Here is a 17,513-nt window from a genome sequence, read left to right as displayed (position 1 = left end):
AGATAGGTTCGTACAGACAACTATTAACTATTAGCCTTGTGCCATTAGCATAACAGATAGTGTTGCCTTTAAAATGAAGACACCCATTGTTTATGTGCTCTAACACACGAAACAGGAAGTAATGATTAACATTATCAAACGCTTTTGCCAAATCAACCTGAACTATTGCGACCTGACCTACACTTTCTGCTACACGCTCTGGCACAGACCACGCAACGTGGATGTTTGTCTTGATTGATCTTCCTCTAATGGCACATGTTTGATAGTCTCCCACTACTGATCGAATTACTTCTTGAAGACCACTATCTAATATATTCGCGAATATATTATAATCCACGTTGCAAAGTGATATGGGGCGATATCCCTCAACTTTTTGCAATTCAGATCCTACATTCCACGGGTTGAAATTGTTATTCAGTGAGATCCATGCCTTCATCTGTGCTGACAAGAAAAGACTGCACTTGCCATAACGCAGCAGTTCTGTTCAAATTCTAGTGTAGCAGCAAACTTTGAGAAGAGTTCAGGGTTTTTGTGAAGTCCATGGTGTACGATGCCAACTCACCTAGCAGGTATTCAGTGGAGGCAAGACTTCAAGTACTTAGGTGTACCCCTCTCTCAATATCACAACAGTAATCGTCACTAGTCAGCGGAAGTTGCAGAAGTACAACGTAGGTTAACTGGCAGGGGAGGCAGCTCTCCATATTTAGCCGTGCTGAAGCTTTGCAATGTGTTCCTAGCAGCTCGACTTATGTATTTCCTGCAGGTATTGCACTGCTCGCGGCTTAGGTTGCAAGCTTTCCATCGTGCGTTTGCTACCTATGTATTGTGCTCACCTGTTGAGGTTATCCGGCGTGATATCATTTTTTTTTCTCTTGATAGTGGGAGTCTTGGCCTAGTTCACCTTTTTGTAAGGCAACTTGTTTCCCGGTTATTCTTTCCTGATGTAAACAGTCCATTTCTGAGACGTTAAAATTTGGATTAATCAATTACCTTCCAGAAATAGTTGTATCGTCACCTGTCAGAAATTCACCAACGGGTCTTGGGGCTTCATGAAGGAGGTTGTTGAAGGCATTCCTTTTCTAAAGGCTCTCTTTACTATGGATCATATTTTCACTGCTTCCTGCAAAGAAATTTCTGCTGCACTCGTAGCCACATTGTTTTACTGTTCTCTATTATCGTGCGGCTTATTTGGAATCTACTTAGGCGTATCCAGGATGTACTTAAGTGTATCCGTCGAATGATAATTCCTCCATGGATCAAAACATTTTTCTTTAAGTTACATTCGGCAACTCTTCCTCTCAAAACCTGGTTTTAAAAAAAAGGGCTGTTTCGTGCCGTGGTCGACAAACTGCTGTTTCTGTCCACATGTGCAGAAATTATTGATTAATGTTTTGTAGATTGCAAGCATGCATTGTTCTTCTGGGACTTTCTCCAAAGAACACTTAAGACCTATTTAGATATCACACCATGCACAATTGGTTTCCTACCTTTTAACGATCCCTGCGACCTGCATATAGCCTTTGGCGCAGTAGAATGTGCGACAGGCACGCTGAACCACCCCGAAGCACTCGCTTGTTTTTTCAGGCATCTGTTGCTTATGTTCGTATTGCGCATACGCTGCACAAGAAACAGCGCCGGACTGGATGCCTTTATTGGACGCTTGCATGTGCATGCGGGACTTCTGAATATGTTTTCATTCACCCTAAATTTCTGCAGTGCCTTGTTTTTCTTGTTTTGCTAAAAATTCATGCAATAAAAAAAAAGTGGTGTTTAGCCCAGTGGGTGAGACACTCGCCTTGTGAGCACGGGGTCGTAGCTTCGAAACTCACCACCACCAGCATATTTGCTTTCGAATTTATTTTGTGTTATACACTACAATAGCGATCCGTCTTACATGACGGAAGGACGGACGTGCTTCCTCGCTGGGTAGACATAGAAACGCTTACGCATTCATTAGCTCTTCAGTGGGCGAACTTTTGCCCACAAGGGTGCTAACGTTCGAGAACAACGATAGCGGCGAGTGCAGGCGGCGATCGTCGATACCTGATCTTCGTGTCAAGCGTGTTGGCTGTTGTAGATGGCTCGTCGAAGGATTTCTTTCTTCATCATTTCAGCGCAATCACTGGTGCCCGCGTGCCTTCCAGAAAGTACTACACTATTCGTCTCGCGCATAAAATCTGATTACGAGAGGTCTTGCGACAACACAGACAACGGATGTAGAATCAACGATAACATTCGAGAATGTTCCGATGCATGTATAGGCGCGCCTTGCGCGTAGCGATAACGTTATGTTAGCGCGTGAAAAAGCGGTCCCCGGAAAAAGGATGAACACATGATAAAGCACACATACGTGTCGATATACATCCACTATATCCGCCGAAATAGAAACCGACCCAGCATCAGCCAGGCTGCCGCGCCAAATGCGGGAATGTAGGGAAAGAGAGCTTCGCTTTAATTAATGACCAGTAATGATGTGGCTTCAACTGTCAGCCTTTCCTTTAAAGCTGCCATCTGTGAAGAGTTTGCAAGCACACATGATAAAAATTGATCAATCATATTTATTCAAAGGTTTTGGGGAAAAGGGTGACGGGACAAACGTGACTTACTTCCCTCGGTGGATTTGCCGATGTGTTCCTCTTACGAGGGCGCAAGACCAGAAAGGGAAACGAAGGGAAAAAAGAGACGGAAAGGATGTTAAGCACAAAAACTTCTGGCTCTGGTTGGCTACCGGTTCTTCGCTGGGGGAAGGGAAAAGGGAAATAAAAAGGTTGGAAGCAAGGGTGACTAAAGACGTCTAGTGCATGGGGCATTAATGGGATGGCATAAGTGTGTGTGGCCACTTACGACGGTCCGATAACATTTAGTTCAAACGCTCGCGGTTCCCTCGCGCGTTACCAAACAAAGTATTCGATCACCTAGAAATCTGAAGCGGCTGTAAAATACTACAAGGGAGAAATCACACTTGAAGCTGCCGCTTGTGATTTCTCGCAAGAATAAGAAAGGATATATGATTAACCTGAAAACGTCCCTCCACGTTAGCGTACTGCGCGCCGCGTCTGTGTGTGACAAGTTGATACATGGCGTACGCCGTTAAGGAGCTCGTGTCGCAGAAAAGCCGGTGTCGGCGGCGTTGGCCGTCAGCGAAAAATCCAGGAAGGCAATTAATAAGTAAAAACAAATTGCAAGATGAGCTGGGTGGGAATTGAACCAGGGTCTCCGGAGTGTGAGACGGAGACGCTACCACTCAGCCATGAGTTTTTTTTTTCTTTATTACCTTGATTTCAACACCAATCAAACGCGTACAAAGTAGGTCACTTGGTGCAGAAAAATAATATTACATCACTTCGAGAGACTACATATTCAAAAGGCACTCAAAGAGGATATCACAGACACCAAAGTGTCAAGCTCCTGAAACCACATGAGTTTGATGGTTCAAAGCGGGACAAAAGCGCCTCTGGTGTATGCGGTGTTGCCTTAGAAATGTGCCGTAGAAAGTTGTACTGTGGTGTATATCGGTAATTATCAGCATGTAAATTACAGAAGTCGCAGTTAAACGAGTAGCGAAGTGCGTTTCCGCTAAATTTCTTCCGCGCTTGGCGCACACGCAGAGCCATCTTGCGGCAAACACAGAAGACCCCCTCCTCGCAATGTATGGCACTGCCCCGACAGGTGGCACGCCACTCGCCCGCTTCACCCGTTCGTATCGTTTAAGCACATTGGGGCCGTGAAGGGACCGGTGCGAGAATGCCCCAATAACCTTGCGTTTAATAATTTTTCTCGCTCTCTCCCCTTCCAACTTCCAGCTTGCGTCACTCGAACCCTCGTGTTTAGGCGACGCGGCTCCTCTTTCTGCTCACAGCGCGATTCCTAGGTGCAGCGTCCGATGCGGGACGCCTCTGACGTGATCGCAGCGCCGTAGCGTGTCTGGTGGGAAAGCGTCCCTGCGATGTGTGCCGTGCTGCTGGCGAGAAGTCATGCGTCTGCGTGGTACTCCTGGAACAAATAAGTTGTGCTGTGGACTTGGAAATGTATATGAAAACTATGTCTTTGTGTGACTCAAGAGCATGCCGAGCGAATGAGTGGGCGGTGCGTACGGGGTGCGATAACGATACCGCGTTCCGCTCTTGAAGGCGAAGCTTAAGCGTCCTCCAATTTTTTTTTTTTGTAGCTGCATCAAATTTTTTTAAATATTGTCTAACCCACGATTCTAACCCCTGATCTAAATTTCTTAATGAGGCGGCCATTACTCCTACAGGAATCAAAATGATCGAGTGAATAATTAATGTAATTACGCTAATAAGCTTTTTAAGTAATTACGTTACGCCACATATTTCAACCTACGAATTACAGCCGCTGAGTGCCCATGGCGTATCCAATTGGAACGAATGCTCTGGACAGCACCAATTGCGAGATATTAATTTTCAAAGCACCCATAGAAATGCAGTGGTGGTCCAGTTACTTTTGCGCTTCAATACATGACACAGCGGAGTCTTAAAGAAGTAGCTGGAACGCCAATGCGTTTCGTCGGACACTGAAAATTATTATCTCGGAACTGATGCCGTCCAGAGAATTCGTTCCACGTGTATATGCCGTGCGAACTCAGAGGCCATAATTCGTAGATTGAAATATGTGGGGTAAAGTAATTAATTTAAAAAGCTTAACTCTTTTCGTAACGTGCCCATTGGGCATGATTAGCACGCTAACAATGGTTTGAGACGCCGCTTTCGAGACCTTCCAAGCCGCTCACGGACACAGTGCGCTATCGTACGCGAAGGAGGAAAACTATATATATATATTTTTCCAAGCAGTTCGCTTTCTTCCTACCAGGCCGTTATTTTATGCGAAGCATACTAGCCGCACCAGCATGCTCTTCCTTGCTGCGCCGCGCGCGCCCGCGTAGCTACCATTGAGGGTATGAGCCATTGTTCATTGCCGCGCGTCTTATATGTGGGTCTATTCTCTTTTAAGTTTGCTATGTTTGTTATTAAGTTGCTTCTATTTTTATGCGTTGCATAATGCAATCACTCAGTTCAGCACTTGGGCGCGGCCGGGTAGCCACTATTGACCTTTAGCGCAACCACGTGACGTGACGTCACGACAGCCTGAGGAAAAGCTGGGCCCCAACTTGCGCAATATGCAACGCATTCTTGGCTTAACCAAGCTAAGCCTGGCCATTTTTATGCGAAGCATAGTAGCCGCACAACCACGCTCTTCCTTGCTGCACCGCGCACGGCCGCGTAGCTACCATATGACGTCATAACAGCTGCAAAAGCGGAGGCTCAACTCGTGCGCTCGCTTGCGGCCGCGTAGCTACATAGCCGGGTCTCAGCTCGTGCGCTCGCCTGCATGAGTTGTTTCTTCGTCTAGCCGAACCAAATATAGCCAAGCAACAGCAGTTCACCAGGATAAACAGTGGTTCAACAACTAAAATAAAGGCTAGTATGCTTCGCATCCTGGGCTTAACCTTAGCTAAGCCACAGCCATTTTTTAACGCGCTTTGAGGTTTCGGGATCGCCAAAGTAGAGAGCAAAAATGGACGCCCACTGTCGATGGTTTCAAGCGCCGCTCCCGAGACTTTACGCGTCGCTCGCGGACACACTCTGCCATATTGGATGTGAAAGAGAAAAACGGGACTTTTGTTTTCCAAGCATTTCAATTTTTTTTCACGCCAGGCGGTAAATTTCGAATGCGCTCCGAAGTTTCGCGAGCGTCGAAGGAGAAAGGAAAAATGGCCGCCTCCGGGAACGGCGCGCGCACTTCGAGTGATCACAGATGTGATTCCACTGCATCTGCGGCTAACAGTGTATCGATGGATCAAACAGAAGCGAGTCTCACGATGCTGGCTTTTCGTCATACTTTGAGAGCGACAACGACGCAAACCAGCCCGGAATATCGGCGGCCGCAGCCCGGCACGCCCAACCGTAGTGCACCGTAGTGCTTGCGGTAAAATTTTTATAGCGAAATACCTAATTAACGAAAAATGTTGATTTTTTCGGAGATAGTGCCTATTAGACGGCAACACATCTTGTATATCATAATTTTTGTAACGTATTTTTATTTGTAGACAAAAGCATGTCTTTGCAAGCGTTGTTCAATTTTATCCCACAATCTTCCTTGTGGCAAATTATATCTTTTTTATGACATACATCTCGTTAGTAATAGTTTTATGAGCGAAAAGTGAATTCATTCTGCTTTTTGTTTACGTATTACGTAAAATATTGAGTGCGGTAGTTCCTTCAGAAAAATAATCTACCGTAACCTACAAAAAACACCTATTTTGCTATGATAGGGAAAGAGTTATATAGCATAATTACATTAATTATTGAATTTAACATTTCGTTTCTCGTACAAGTAATGGCAGCCTCATCAAGTAATCTAGACCACGGGTTAGAATTATGCTACCTGCCATAGGCAATCTTTAAAAAATTTGGTGCAGCTACAAAAAAAAACGCCCTGTATAGTACTGAGCGGTGTGAATCCTTTCGCAGGTCACTAGCTATCATGAACCAACTATAGATTGGATGAAACCGCTTTTCACGCGTCTAGCATGCCAGATGAGCGTGCTCAGCCAACACCACCTAGACAGCACAAGGCCTGTTCACCCCGTTTCATGACGTCGTGCTACCTAGCCCGAAATTTCCGTTGCCAGGGCTGGCGTGACGAAAGCGGTGACGTCAAAATCACCGCGGCTTACTCGGGAGCATCCCCATTAGATTATATGGCAGTAGGGCCAAGTAGCATAATCTTTGTGCTGTCTTATAGGTGGTGTTGGCTCAGTTGTGCCCGAACACATTCACTAGGCATGTCGAGGCGGTGAATAGAATTAGCCGGCTACAAATCAACGTAACAACCTATCTTGTTTAACTGTATCCTGAAAGAAGGCTTTGTTATGCTTGGCAGTCTAATTTGAAGGCTGCCATGTATTAAGCACTTGCAACGGCTCATTTACCATCAAATCTAAAGCTAACTTTCTTTTTAACAGCGTCCCTGCCAAAGTCGTCATCTACTTCCAAAGCCTCACAGCGCAGAATGTTCGACAAGTGGCTCAATACAGCGTAAGTGAACAGCACATTTATATTGCACGACCAGGCGCCTAGTGACGATGTATGTACACCCTCTAAATGTCGGTAAAATAAAGTGGTACTCTAATTGGCCTCTTTTTCTAATAGGCAAGTTGCATATTAGTCCTGCACATGCTAAAGTTGAATATATGAAAGAAATATGGAACGAAAAAAAAAACTAAAGATCGTAGGGATAGCTCAATTACTATAAAGGAGGTCATGCTGAAAACACTAAGCTGACCTGTATATTCCAGGCTACTCTTGACATTTTCACAGCATTCTGTTTATATCATTGTTCATTTTTTTCGCACTGTGGCTAAATTCGTGATGTCAACGAATCCTATCGAATAAGCAAACAAATTTGGAGGACGCTTAAGCTTCGCCTTTAAGAGGAAGCTTTAGCTCGTGCCCAATTCCGACGCGGCCTATTCAAATACGTGCAAAAACGCAAAAACGATTTTACTAAACGCAAAAACGATTTTACCCTGGACCGATTTTAATGAAATTTATTGCATTTGAGAGGGCAAGTGAAATTCTAGCGACTATTGGTCGCGGAATTTCTGTTTAAGTCCTGAATTTTGTTAAAAAGATTTTCAAAATTTCGAAAGCTTGAAGAAAATAGAAGCACGAAGTTTACAAATTCATAACTCTGCGCCAAGAGCAGATATCACGGTTAGGTAAACGATATCCATCAGATCATTGAAAGCGGTCAAATTCGATTCGTCATTTTATATCTTACGTGAATTTGTTACGTTGTTTACAAGGGTTCTGCAAAACCCATATTTCCATTTTACTAGATTATTTCTTGACATTCGTGTTTAACCTATCAATTTTGTCCGCTTTAGATGTACTATTACATGCAATTCACGGAATTGTATTATCTATTTTTGTTGCTGAGATACAGAGTTCTAAACTTGATAGTTTCGTTTTTTGAATATTTTCGATTTTTGCCCATTTTTAATTAAAACTTGGCGACCTAAATCAAAAATCCGAAACCAACAGTCACTAGATTTTAAGTTTTTCTTTTAAATGCAACAAACCTCGTCAAATTTGGTGCAGTGGTTGCCGAGAAAAACGAATTCTGCTTTTACATGTATTTAGATAGGAGCACCCGAGCTAAAGCTTCCTCTTAAGAGGAAGCTTTAGCTCGGGTGCTCCTATCTCATCATCATCATCATCAGCCTAGTTACGCCCACTGCTGGGCAAAGGCCTCTCCCATACTTCTCCAACTACCCCGGTCATGTCCTAATTGTGGCCATGTTGTCCCTGCAAACGTCTTAATGTCATCCGCCCACCTAACTTTCTGCCGCCCCCTGCTACGCTTCCCTTCCTTTGGAATCCAGTCCGTAACCCTTAATGACCATCGGTTATCTCCCCTCCTCATTACATGTCCGGCCCATGGCCATTTCTTTTTCTTTATTTCAACTAAGATGTCATTTACCCGCGCTTGTTGCCTCACCCAATCTGCTCTTTTCTTATCCCTTAACGTTACACCGATCATTCTTCTTTCCATAGCTCGTTGCGTCGTCCTCAATTTCAGCAGAACCCTTTTCGTAAGCCTCCAGGTTTCTGCCCCATATGTGAGTACTGGTAACACACAGCTGTTTGCATAGCTCCTAAGGCTTTCTTTACTTCTTCTGGCGTTACCTGCGGGATTTCGAATTCCTCTAGGCTATTTTCGCTTCCACGATCGTCGTGGGTGCTACTGGTGCTATATAAATCTCTGTAGAACTCCTCAGCCACTTGAACTATCTCATCCATATTAGTAACGATATTGCCGGCTTTGTCTCTCAACGCACACATCTGATTCTTGCCTATTCCTAGTTTCTACTTCACTGTTTTTAATCAGAAAGTGGTCTTGTCACGTAAAACCCCATAAATTAATTTTTTAATTTAACTACTGCGGGGACGGTAGAGTATCTGTCTCCCGTGCAAGAGGACCGTGGTTCAAATCCCGGTGCCGCGCTATTCTCCACCGGAAAATACAAAAAAAAAAACGTGTGTTGAGAAAATCGCACAAACAGGCCTGGAGTGCGGCCTGATCCCGGCGAACAGAACCGGTAACGCACTCTCTCACCAGAGCAGGATTGGCCACCCTGGTGCAGTACTTGGCCACAACCTCCCATATGAATACAACAATCAAACCCCGGCCCTCAGTCCCCAGCAGCCGCGAAGCAACTGACGACGGCGGCGGTCAGATCTGTGACGCTGCAGAGGGTGCTAAGAATACCTGGCTCCGGACAGGCCGCCATTGGAATCTGAACCTGGCAACGTTTAACGTTAGAACGTTATCTAGTGAGGCGAGTCTAGCAGTGTTATTGGAGGAATTAGATGGTAGTAAATGGGATATAATAGGGCTCAGTGAGGTTAGGAGGACAAAAGAAGCATATACAGTGCTAAAAAGCGGGCACGTACTGTGCTACCGGGGCTTAGCTGAGAGACGAGAACTAGGAGTCGGATTCCTGATTAATAAGGAAATAGCTGGTAACATACAGGAATTCTATAGCATTAACGAGAGGGTAGCAGGTCTTGTTGTGAAACTTAATAAGAGGTACAAATTGAAAGTGGTACAAGTCTATGCCCCTACATGCAGTCATGATGACCAGGAAGTCGAAAGCTTTTATGAAGACGTGGAATTGGCGATGGGTAAAGTCAAAACAAAATACACTATACTGATGGGCGACTTCAATGCCAGGGTAGGCAAGAAGCAGGCTGGAGACAAGTCAGTGGGGGAATATGGCATAGGCTCTAGGAATAGCAGAGCAGAGTTATTAGTAGAGTTTGCAGAACAGAATAATATGCGGATAATGAATACCTTTTTCCGCAAGCGGGTTAGCCGAAAGTGGACGTGGAGGAGCCCGAATGGTGAGACTAGAAATGAAATCGACTTCATACTCTGCGCGAACCCTGGCATCATACAAGATGTAGACGTGCTCGGCAAGGTACGCTGCAGTGACCATAGGATGGTAAGAACTCGAATTAGCCTAGACTTGAGGAGGCAACGGAAGAAACTGGTACACAAGAAGCCAATCAATGAGTTAGCGGTAAGAGGGAAACTAGAGGAATTCCGCATCAAGCTACAGAACAGGTATTCGGCTTTAACTCAGGAAGAGGACCTTAGTGTTGAAGCAATGAACGACAATCTAATGGGCATCATTAAGGAGTGCGCAATAGAAGTCGGTGGTAAAGCCGTTAGACAGGAAACCAGTAAGCTATCGCAGGAGACAAAAGATCTGATCAAGAAACGCCAATGTATGAAAGCCTCTAACCCTACAGCTAGAATAGAACTGGCAGAACTTTCTAAGTTAATCAACAAGCGTAAGACAGCGGACATCAGAAACTATAATATGGATAGAATTGAACAGGCTCCTATCTAAATGCATGTAAAAGGAGAATTCGTTTTTCTCTGCAACCACTGTACCAAATTTGACTAGGTTTGTTGCATTTAAAAACAAACCTTAGAATGTAGTGACTGATGGTTTCGAATTTTTTATTTACGTCGTCAAATTTTTATTAAAAATTCGCAAAAATCGCACATTTTCAGAAAACGAAACTATCAAGTTTACAACTTTGTAACTTAGCAACGAAAAATGCTATCACAATTCTGTGAATTGCATCTAATAGTATATCTAAAACGGACAAAATTGATATGTTATACATGAATCTCGAAAAACTTGGTAATATGAAAATAAAGCTTTTGCAGAACCCTTGTACACAACATAACGAATTCACGTAAGATATAAATTGACATATAGAATTTGTCCGCTTTGAATGATCTAATGGAGGCTGTTTACAGAACAGCGATATCTCTTCTTGATACAGAGCTATGAATTTGTAAACTTCGTGCTTCTATTTTTTTCGAACAGCCGAATACTCGAAAATCTTTTTAACAAAATTCAGGAGACGAATCGAAATTCCGCTTCCAACAGTCACTATAATTTAACTTTCTCTCTCAAATGCAACAAATTTCATTAAAATCGGTCCGGGGGTTATCTCAGAAAAGCGTTTTTGCGTTTTGCATGTATTTTAATAGGCCGCGTTGGAGTTGCGCCCGAGCTAAAGCTTCCTCTTAAAGGCGGAACGCGACAGGGTTCAAAGACCATTTACTGCTTTTAATGTTTCCCGGCAACTGCAGGTTATGTAACCGTAACGTTTATCGGGAAACGCTGGCTGCAAACGCTATGCACGAAGGCGAGCTTCCTTGTAGAAACGCGGTCTCTTTCGTGGATCGATCTCCTGTTATTGTTTCGCACTTTTAATATTACAGTTTGAAAAGAGCTAACTTAAAGGACATGCACTGTCGATGTTTTTTCGCATTATATTTGATTGTGGGCTCCCCTTCTCGAAATTACGAGAAATAACTTTGTAAAGAATGAAAGACAAGGTATGAGCAACTTTGGTGATAGAAAATTGGTTGGGTATACGTAGTTTGGTATTTGCTTCAATATGAATTGCCTTCCGGGATTTTTGCCAACGCCGCTGACACCGGCTTTTCTTCGATACGAGCTCCTTAAAGGGACACTAAAGTGAAAAATCATTTCTTCTGAATCAGTAAATTACCTTTCTACAACACCAAAAACACCACTCTTACAACGACAAGACGTCAAGACGTCACAACCCCCAAGTTGGTAAGCCAGAGAAAGCGCAAGAACGAAATGCGGGTGGCGACGCCTACTTGAGTTCCCGCACTTGGGGGTTGTGACGTCTAGGATATTGATGGAAGCTTCTAGGGCCTAGTAATTATATATAGCGATACAGATTGACTACATTGTGTTCTAAAGGAACCATATATTGAACATGGCAAGTTTCGGCAACCTTTGCTCAGCCAACGCGGCCCAAATGCGAAAACATACTTTGGAATCCCTGACGTCACGCTGACGTACCGGCGCTGGGGTTTCGGCGCGAAATTCAAATACTGATACTTGGACCTTCATTTTCTCATCTAATAATCGAACTATTTTTTTGAAATGACTGCCTGCAGGGTTCTCAAACAATCCTTCATTAGTATAAACTGATTTATTGTTTCGCTTTAGTGTCTCTTTAACGCTGTGGCGTTAAAATCCTAGCACAGTTGTCTACTTTGCTCTGTGTGAGCACTAGAGAATGTCGGAAGAAAGTATTTGTAGAATGTTAACGCGAAAGCGTTAATGGCCCCGTGTCGCAGAAAATCCCGTGTCGGTGTCGGCGTCCGGCGCCCCCGTGAGCGAAAAGTCCCGTACATGTTTAGGTAAATATATGAGCCACGCCTTGTTACATGACATGCAGCATATTCGGGCTATATTGCCACGCCAATCCGCCACGAAAGTTGCCCGTATCTTGTCTTACATTCTTGACAAAGTTATTCCTCTGAATTTTCAGAATGACAGCGCACAAACAAATGTCATGAAACAGAACACCGACAGCGCATGTATATTATGTTAAATCTTCTCATAGTGAAAAAATGGCTGTGGCTTAGCTAAGGTTAAGCCCAGGATGCGAAGCATACTAGCCTTTATTTTAGTTGTTGAACCACTTTTTAGCCTGGTGAACTGCTGTCAAACTCCCTGGTGAACTCTCAAACTCCCGAACTCTTCTTGCATGTTCTTCACAACGTTCCGCCTCACGTTGTTCTATATCGGCATCGGTGAGGCATTCTTGCGTCTGTAGTAAAACCATCTCTTCTGCGAGCTGCTCCTTTCGTTTCTCGCTTTGCCTCTTCCTGTAATCACGTTCCTTTTCGAGACGCTGTTGCCTCTGTTCCGGAGTTTCTTCGGCACGTATTCTTTGCTTGGTTGCATTTCGCTGCTCCGAGCGAGTAGAAGTACTCCAAGATACACTCGCAACTTCATCCTTTACCTCGGACTCTGTGGAGGAACGCTGCTGTTTAGCCGCGTACTGTGCACGTCGCTTGGCAAGCCGAACTTCTCGTTCTTCGGCCGTTTCCGTGGTTATGACGCCAGTGCCCTAGCGGGAGGAACGGGAGTTAGGCCGCAGCACCGGCTGTGCGACCGCAGGCGAGCGCTAGAGTTGAGCCTGGCTTGCAGCTGTTGTGACGTCAGTGCCCTAGCGGGAGGAGCGGGAGTTAGGCCGCAGTACCATCTGTGCGACCGCAAGCGAGCGCACGAGTTGAGCCTCCGCTTTTGCAGCTGTTATGACGTCATATGGTAGCTACGCAGCCGCGCGCGGCAAAGCAAGGAAGGGCGTGGTTGTGCGGCTAGTATGCTTCGCATAATATGAAACATGCGAAATAATAACAGAAACCTGAAAATGACGTATTTTTTTTGCTACGGTTCTGCACTATACCTCCGGAATCGGCCCACGCAAGAGGCCGCATTTCTGCCAGAAGAATACTCGGCTCACGACTGGACCTGGACCACGGCATTACATGGTGCCCCGCGCACAACGGACTCGACGGGAACGAAAGGGCAGACCGCATAGCTCTAGGAAGCAACGACCGAGCAGCGGCCAGAACCCTAGAGGAACCACTGTCCGCAGTGCGCGACATATTAGAGAATCAGAGGAGGGAGAGACGGACCTACAGCCCTCCGCACTGCAAACTAAATGGAAGACAAGCCCAAGACTGGCGTCGCATACAAACAAATTCATACCCACACCTAAACCTCTCACACAAGAAGCACCCGACACATTACGCCGACACCTGCCCGTGGTGCGGCGCAAAACCCACGCTGGCCCACATAACGTGGCAATGTACGGCGCGGCCAACCAACGTCAATTCACCTTTTGTAAGCGTCACAGACTTCGGACGGCAGTGGGAGGCACTACTCGCAAGCGAGGATCAGGGGAGCCAATTGGCCCTCGTGGACAAAGCTCAGCGAGCCGCAAGAGCCAGTGGAGCCCTGGACTGAGGGCCCCACCCAGACCTGCCATAACTCCGATCAACTGAACAATAAAGTTTTCTCTCTCTCTCTCTCCCTCTCTGCCAGAAAGCTCGCCTTCGTGCATAGCATTCGCCGTGAGCGTTTCCCGGTAAACATTACGGTTGCATAAGCAGCACTTGCCGGGAAGCAAGTGCTAAGATCTTTGAATACTATCGCGTTCCACTCGTAAAGGCGAAGTTTAAGCGTCCTCTAATTTTTTATCGTAGCCTCTTTGCCATTTCTTTCTCTTTTTTTTTGCATGGTTTGCCACGCGGCATAATGCGGAACTGAAATAAATATTGTCACGGTCACCATTCATAAGACGGATACGTACTCTCCTACATTCACTGATAAACGTACATTCATTCAATGTACGTTTGTTGAATTACCAATAATACCAGAGACACAACAGTGCTGATAAAACGAATGCACTGCATTCGTGCTTTCTCCATTGAGTGTTACATAGTGAACACGCAGGCCCAATAGGCGCAACATCATGCATGTGTGATTCCTGTTTCCGGATGTTACATACATATTCTAAAAAGTGTCTGTTATTCTTGGCGGATTTGTGATCAACTTTTGAACTGTGCTCACTAATGGAATTGGAGATGTATGCCTCCACAAAGTCTCCTCCCCCTTCATATATCTGGAGAAAAACGTGTTTTTTTTTAATTCACAATATGGGGATTTACGCCACCCACTCTTGATCAGACCTGAAATTTCTAATGTAAAACAGCAGAAGGAAAGCGGCACTACGAACCGAGCATACTTAATTGATAATATGGCATATTATTTTACCAGCGGCTGTTCCCTCAGTGTGTTCCTTCAGTGCACAGTTCAGTGCACTGGTCAGTGTGCACAAACTGTGCCCTCAGTGGCAGTGTGTTTCAGCTCATGTCCTCTGCGCTCTACAAGTGCCTTGAATTACCTGAGCCAAATTATTCCACAGTCTGCCCGGGACGACAATGACACCACTAGAATCAGCTGAAATTCGCTTTGTTCAGATTTCTGGAAGGCGACCACTTTCCATGGCATCCAGAAAGAATAAGCTAACGGCATCGGCTTATGACATGAGATGGTCGTGCGTATGCTACCGTGCTGCAAGGAAAGGTTTCTCCGGATCTTGCAGAATTGAGGTAGCCTTCCCCATGCGTCCATACAATGCTCTCCTATACGGTAGGACCCATCACGGTCCGCAAAACAGTAGTCTCTCTCTCTCTCTCGCTGTGTGTGTGTGCGTGCGTGCGTGTGTGCGTGCGTGCGTGCGTGCGTGCGTGCGTGCGTGCGTGCGTGCGTGCGTGCGTGCGTGTGTGTGTGCGTGTGCGTGTGCGTGTGTGTGTGTGTGTGTGTGTGTGTGTGTGTGTGTGTGTGTGTGTGTGTGTGTGTGTGTGTGTGTGTGTGTGTGTGTGTGTGTGTGTGTGTGTGTGGTTGGGTGGGTGTGTGGTTGGGTGGGTGGGTGGGTGTGCGTGCGAGCGTGCGTGCGTGCGTGCGTGCGCGCGTGCGCGCGAAACTGCCACTGAAGCACGACGTGCTTCAGTGGCAGCGCAATGAGAAGCTCATGCAGCAGAAGTTGCCGTTCTATACATTGCAAGTTAAACGCGCGCGCAGCTACCACATTTAGCTCACCACTCATCCGCTTAGCGGTGCAGTGGCTTTGGGGTTGCACTGCTAAGCCCGAGGGCCCGGGGTCAAGTCCCGGCAGCGGCGGCCGCATTTCGATGGGGGCGAAATGCAAAAAAAAGAAAGAAAAGAAAAAAGAACTCCCGTATACAATTCACAGGGTGCACGTTAAATAACCCAAGGTGGTCAAAATTAATCCGTAGTCGCCCACTACGGCGCGCCTCGTAATCACATCGTAGTTTTAGCACGTAAATTCCCACACTTTAATTTACCTCTATAACACCCGTCATGATCAGCTTATTCGTCAAATAGTACCCGCGATCACGCGACCCCAGTTCTTGACATTAGAGTCCATCTCAGCGCTATCGAGAGTGGCTTCTGAACTCTACTTGATATTTTCTTTGCAGCCTTCGAACCTGGTGAGCAACATGGGCGGCATACTGGGGATGTACGTGAGCTTCTCGTTCCTCGTGATCTTCGAGATATTCGAGGTGATCGCCCGCTCGGTGCTGTCGGCGCTGCGGGTCTGGAGATCGCGCAACCGGCAGCAGGCGCCCGACACCAGCGCCTGGTGGAAGGTCGAGAGGCCGGTGGCCGCCGCAGTGCCAGAGACGTTCTACACGAGCCGCGCTATGCCTATTTTCCAGAGGCCCTCGCTGTCACTATACCAGGGCACTGCCAGTCGGTGGCGATGACCTGCAGGGAGCGCTCGCAACATCGAGCTATATATAGCCGCCCGTCCAGAAAGCGTCGCATCGAGCCAGCGAAAGAGGACAAGCAAGAAGAGAGAGAGAACCAACCCTGGATTCCCAGTACCAATTTGGTACATTGTCGGATGTCTACTTTGCAGCAATTGGTGCGTTGTACCAGTTGCTTCGAGGTTATTTTCTTGTTACGTATTTTGTTTATGTTTAGTACGGTGTGCTATTCCTCATTCCTCTGATTCTTCCCCAGATGTTTCTATTGTTTTCCTGTCAAAGCTAAATGCCTTCTTCAAATTTCATGCGAATTTTGGCCAACCCACCATAGTGGGTATGCGCCACCAATAAAAGTAAGAAACAGACAGACTCTTTGGACACCGAGAACGGCAGTGTGAAAGACGAAGACGACGCGGAGCCCATTCCACCTTGGCCAATCCCCCAGTGTGGGTACGAGCCATAATATGAGGCCATCATCATCATCATCATCATCATCATCATCATCATCATCATCCACGAAAACAAATAGGCTTCCGACCTGGTTTCTCCATTTGGTGTGCGCATGCAGGCTTGGAAAGCCGTATCCAATAACTTGCTCGGCATCGGAAAGAATTTAGTGCATCAGTGGCTCTTCACTTAGCGAAAGAATATGATAGCATCGAGTACCCACTACTGCTGGACAGACTACAATTTTCTTGGGTATATAACGGCATTCATTTTCGAATTTCTAAGAGAATTTCATTGTTTTCAAAGAGGCTTTTCTCATTGTTTTCTAGTTCAAGCAGACAAGAGAGGTGCCCCAATGGGCTGTTCTGTCTCCTGTACTGTTTAACCAGTTGATGATGATGAGTTCCGTATGTATGTCTATGGAGATGCATGTCTATGCTGATGACATTGCATTTTTCGTGGCAGCGGGAGATATCAGTTCTCTTTGCCTCTCTTTGCAAGCATAGCTTTGTACACTAGAGGCGTGGTTTCACAACCTTCATCTGTCACTAAACGTAAATAAAAGTGCAGTCCTTGTCTTCCTGCTTTCCACGCCGATACAGTTATTATTAGTACAGGATCAGAGAGAGAATCATTTCCCAGGTAGAACCACTTAAATACATGGGTATCACATATGGCGGAAACCGTAACTGGTGCTCTCACATTGAACATATTGCAACCAACGGGACACGATCCGTAGGTATACTACGTATAATCAGTAACCGGCGTTATGGTATGCGGAGTGACTCACTAATGATGACTGTACGACCGATTCCGGAATTTGGCTGTAT

The 17,513-nt window shown here is 45.8% G+C and overlaps 1 protein-coding gene and 1 long non-coding RNA gene across 2 annotated transcripts in view; one reads left to right on the top strand and one right to left on the bottom strand.

The window, feature by feature from the left end:
* Positions 1 to 17,015, top strand: part of LOC135897586 (acid-sensing ion channel 1-like) — a 40,047-nt gene extending 23,032 nt beyond the window's left edge. Inside the window, exons 10-11 of the mRNA XM_070532699.1 lie at positions 6,983 to 7,055; positions 15,946 to 17,015. Of these exons, the coding sequence (XP_070388800.1) occupies positions 6,983 to 7,055; positions 15,946 to 16,233 (361 nt within the window). The 3' untranslated portion in view covers positions 16,234 to 17,015. The remainder of the gene's footprint in view (positions 1 to 6,982; positions 7,056 to 15,945) is intronic.
* The window catches only part of LOC135896535 (uncharacterized), a 79,182-nt gene that overhangs the window by 49,415 nt on the left and 12,254 nt on the right, over positions 1 to 17,513 (bottom strand). The gene's annotated exons all lie outside the window — the stretch shown is intronic.

The sequence above is a fragment of the Dermacentor albipictus genome, chromosome 1 (genome assembly GCF_038994185.2).
Source record: "Dermacentor albipictus isolate Rhodes 1998 colony chromosome 1, USDA_Dalb.pri_finalv2, whole genome shotgun sequence".
Lineage (NCBI taxonomy): Eukaryota > Metazoa > Arthropoda > Arachnida > Ixodida > Ixodidae > Dermacentor > Dermacentor albipictus.
The sequence above is the reverse complement of the archived record's forward strand: the minus strand, read 5'-3'. Positions and strand labels throughout refer to the sequence as shown.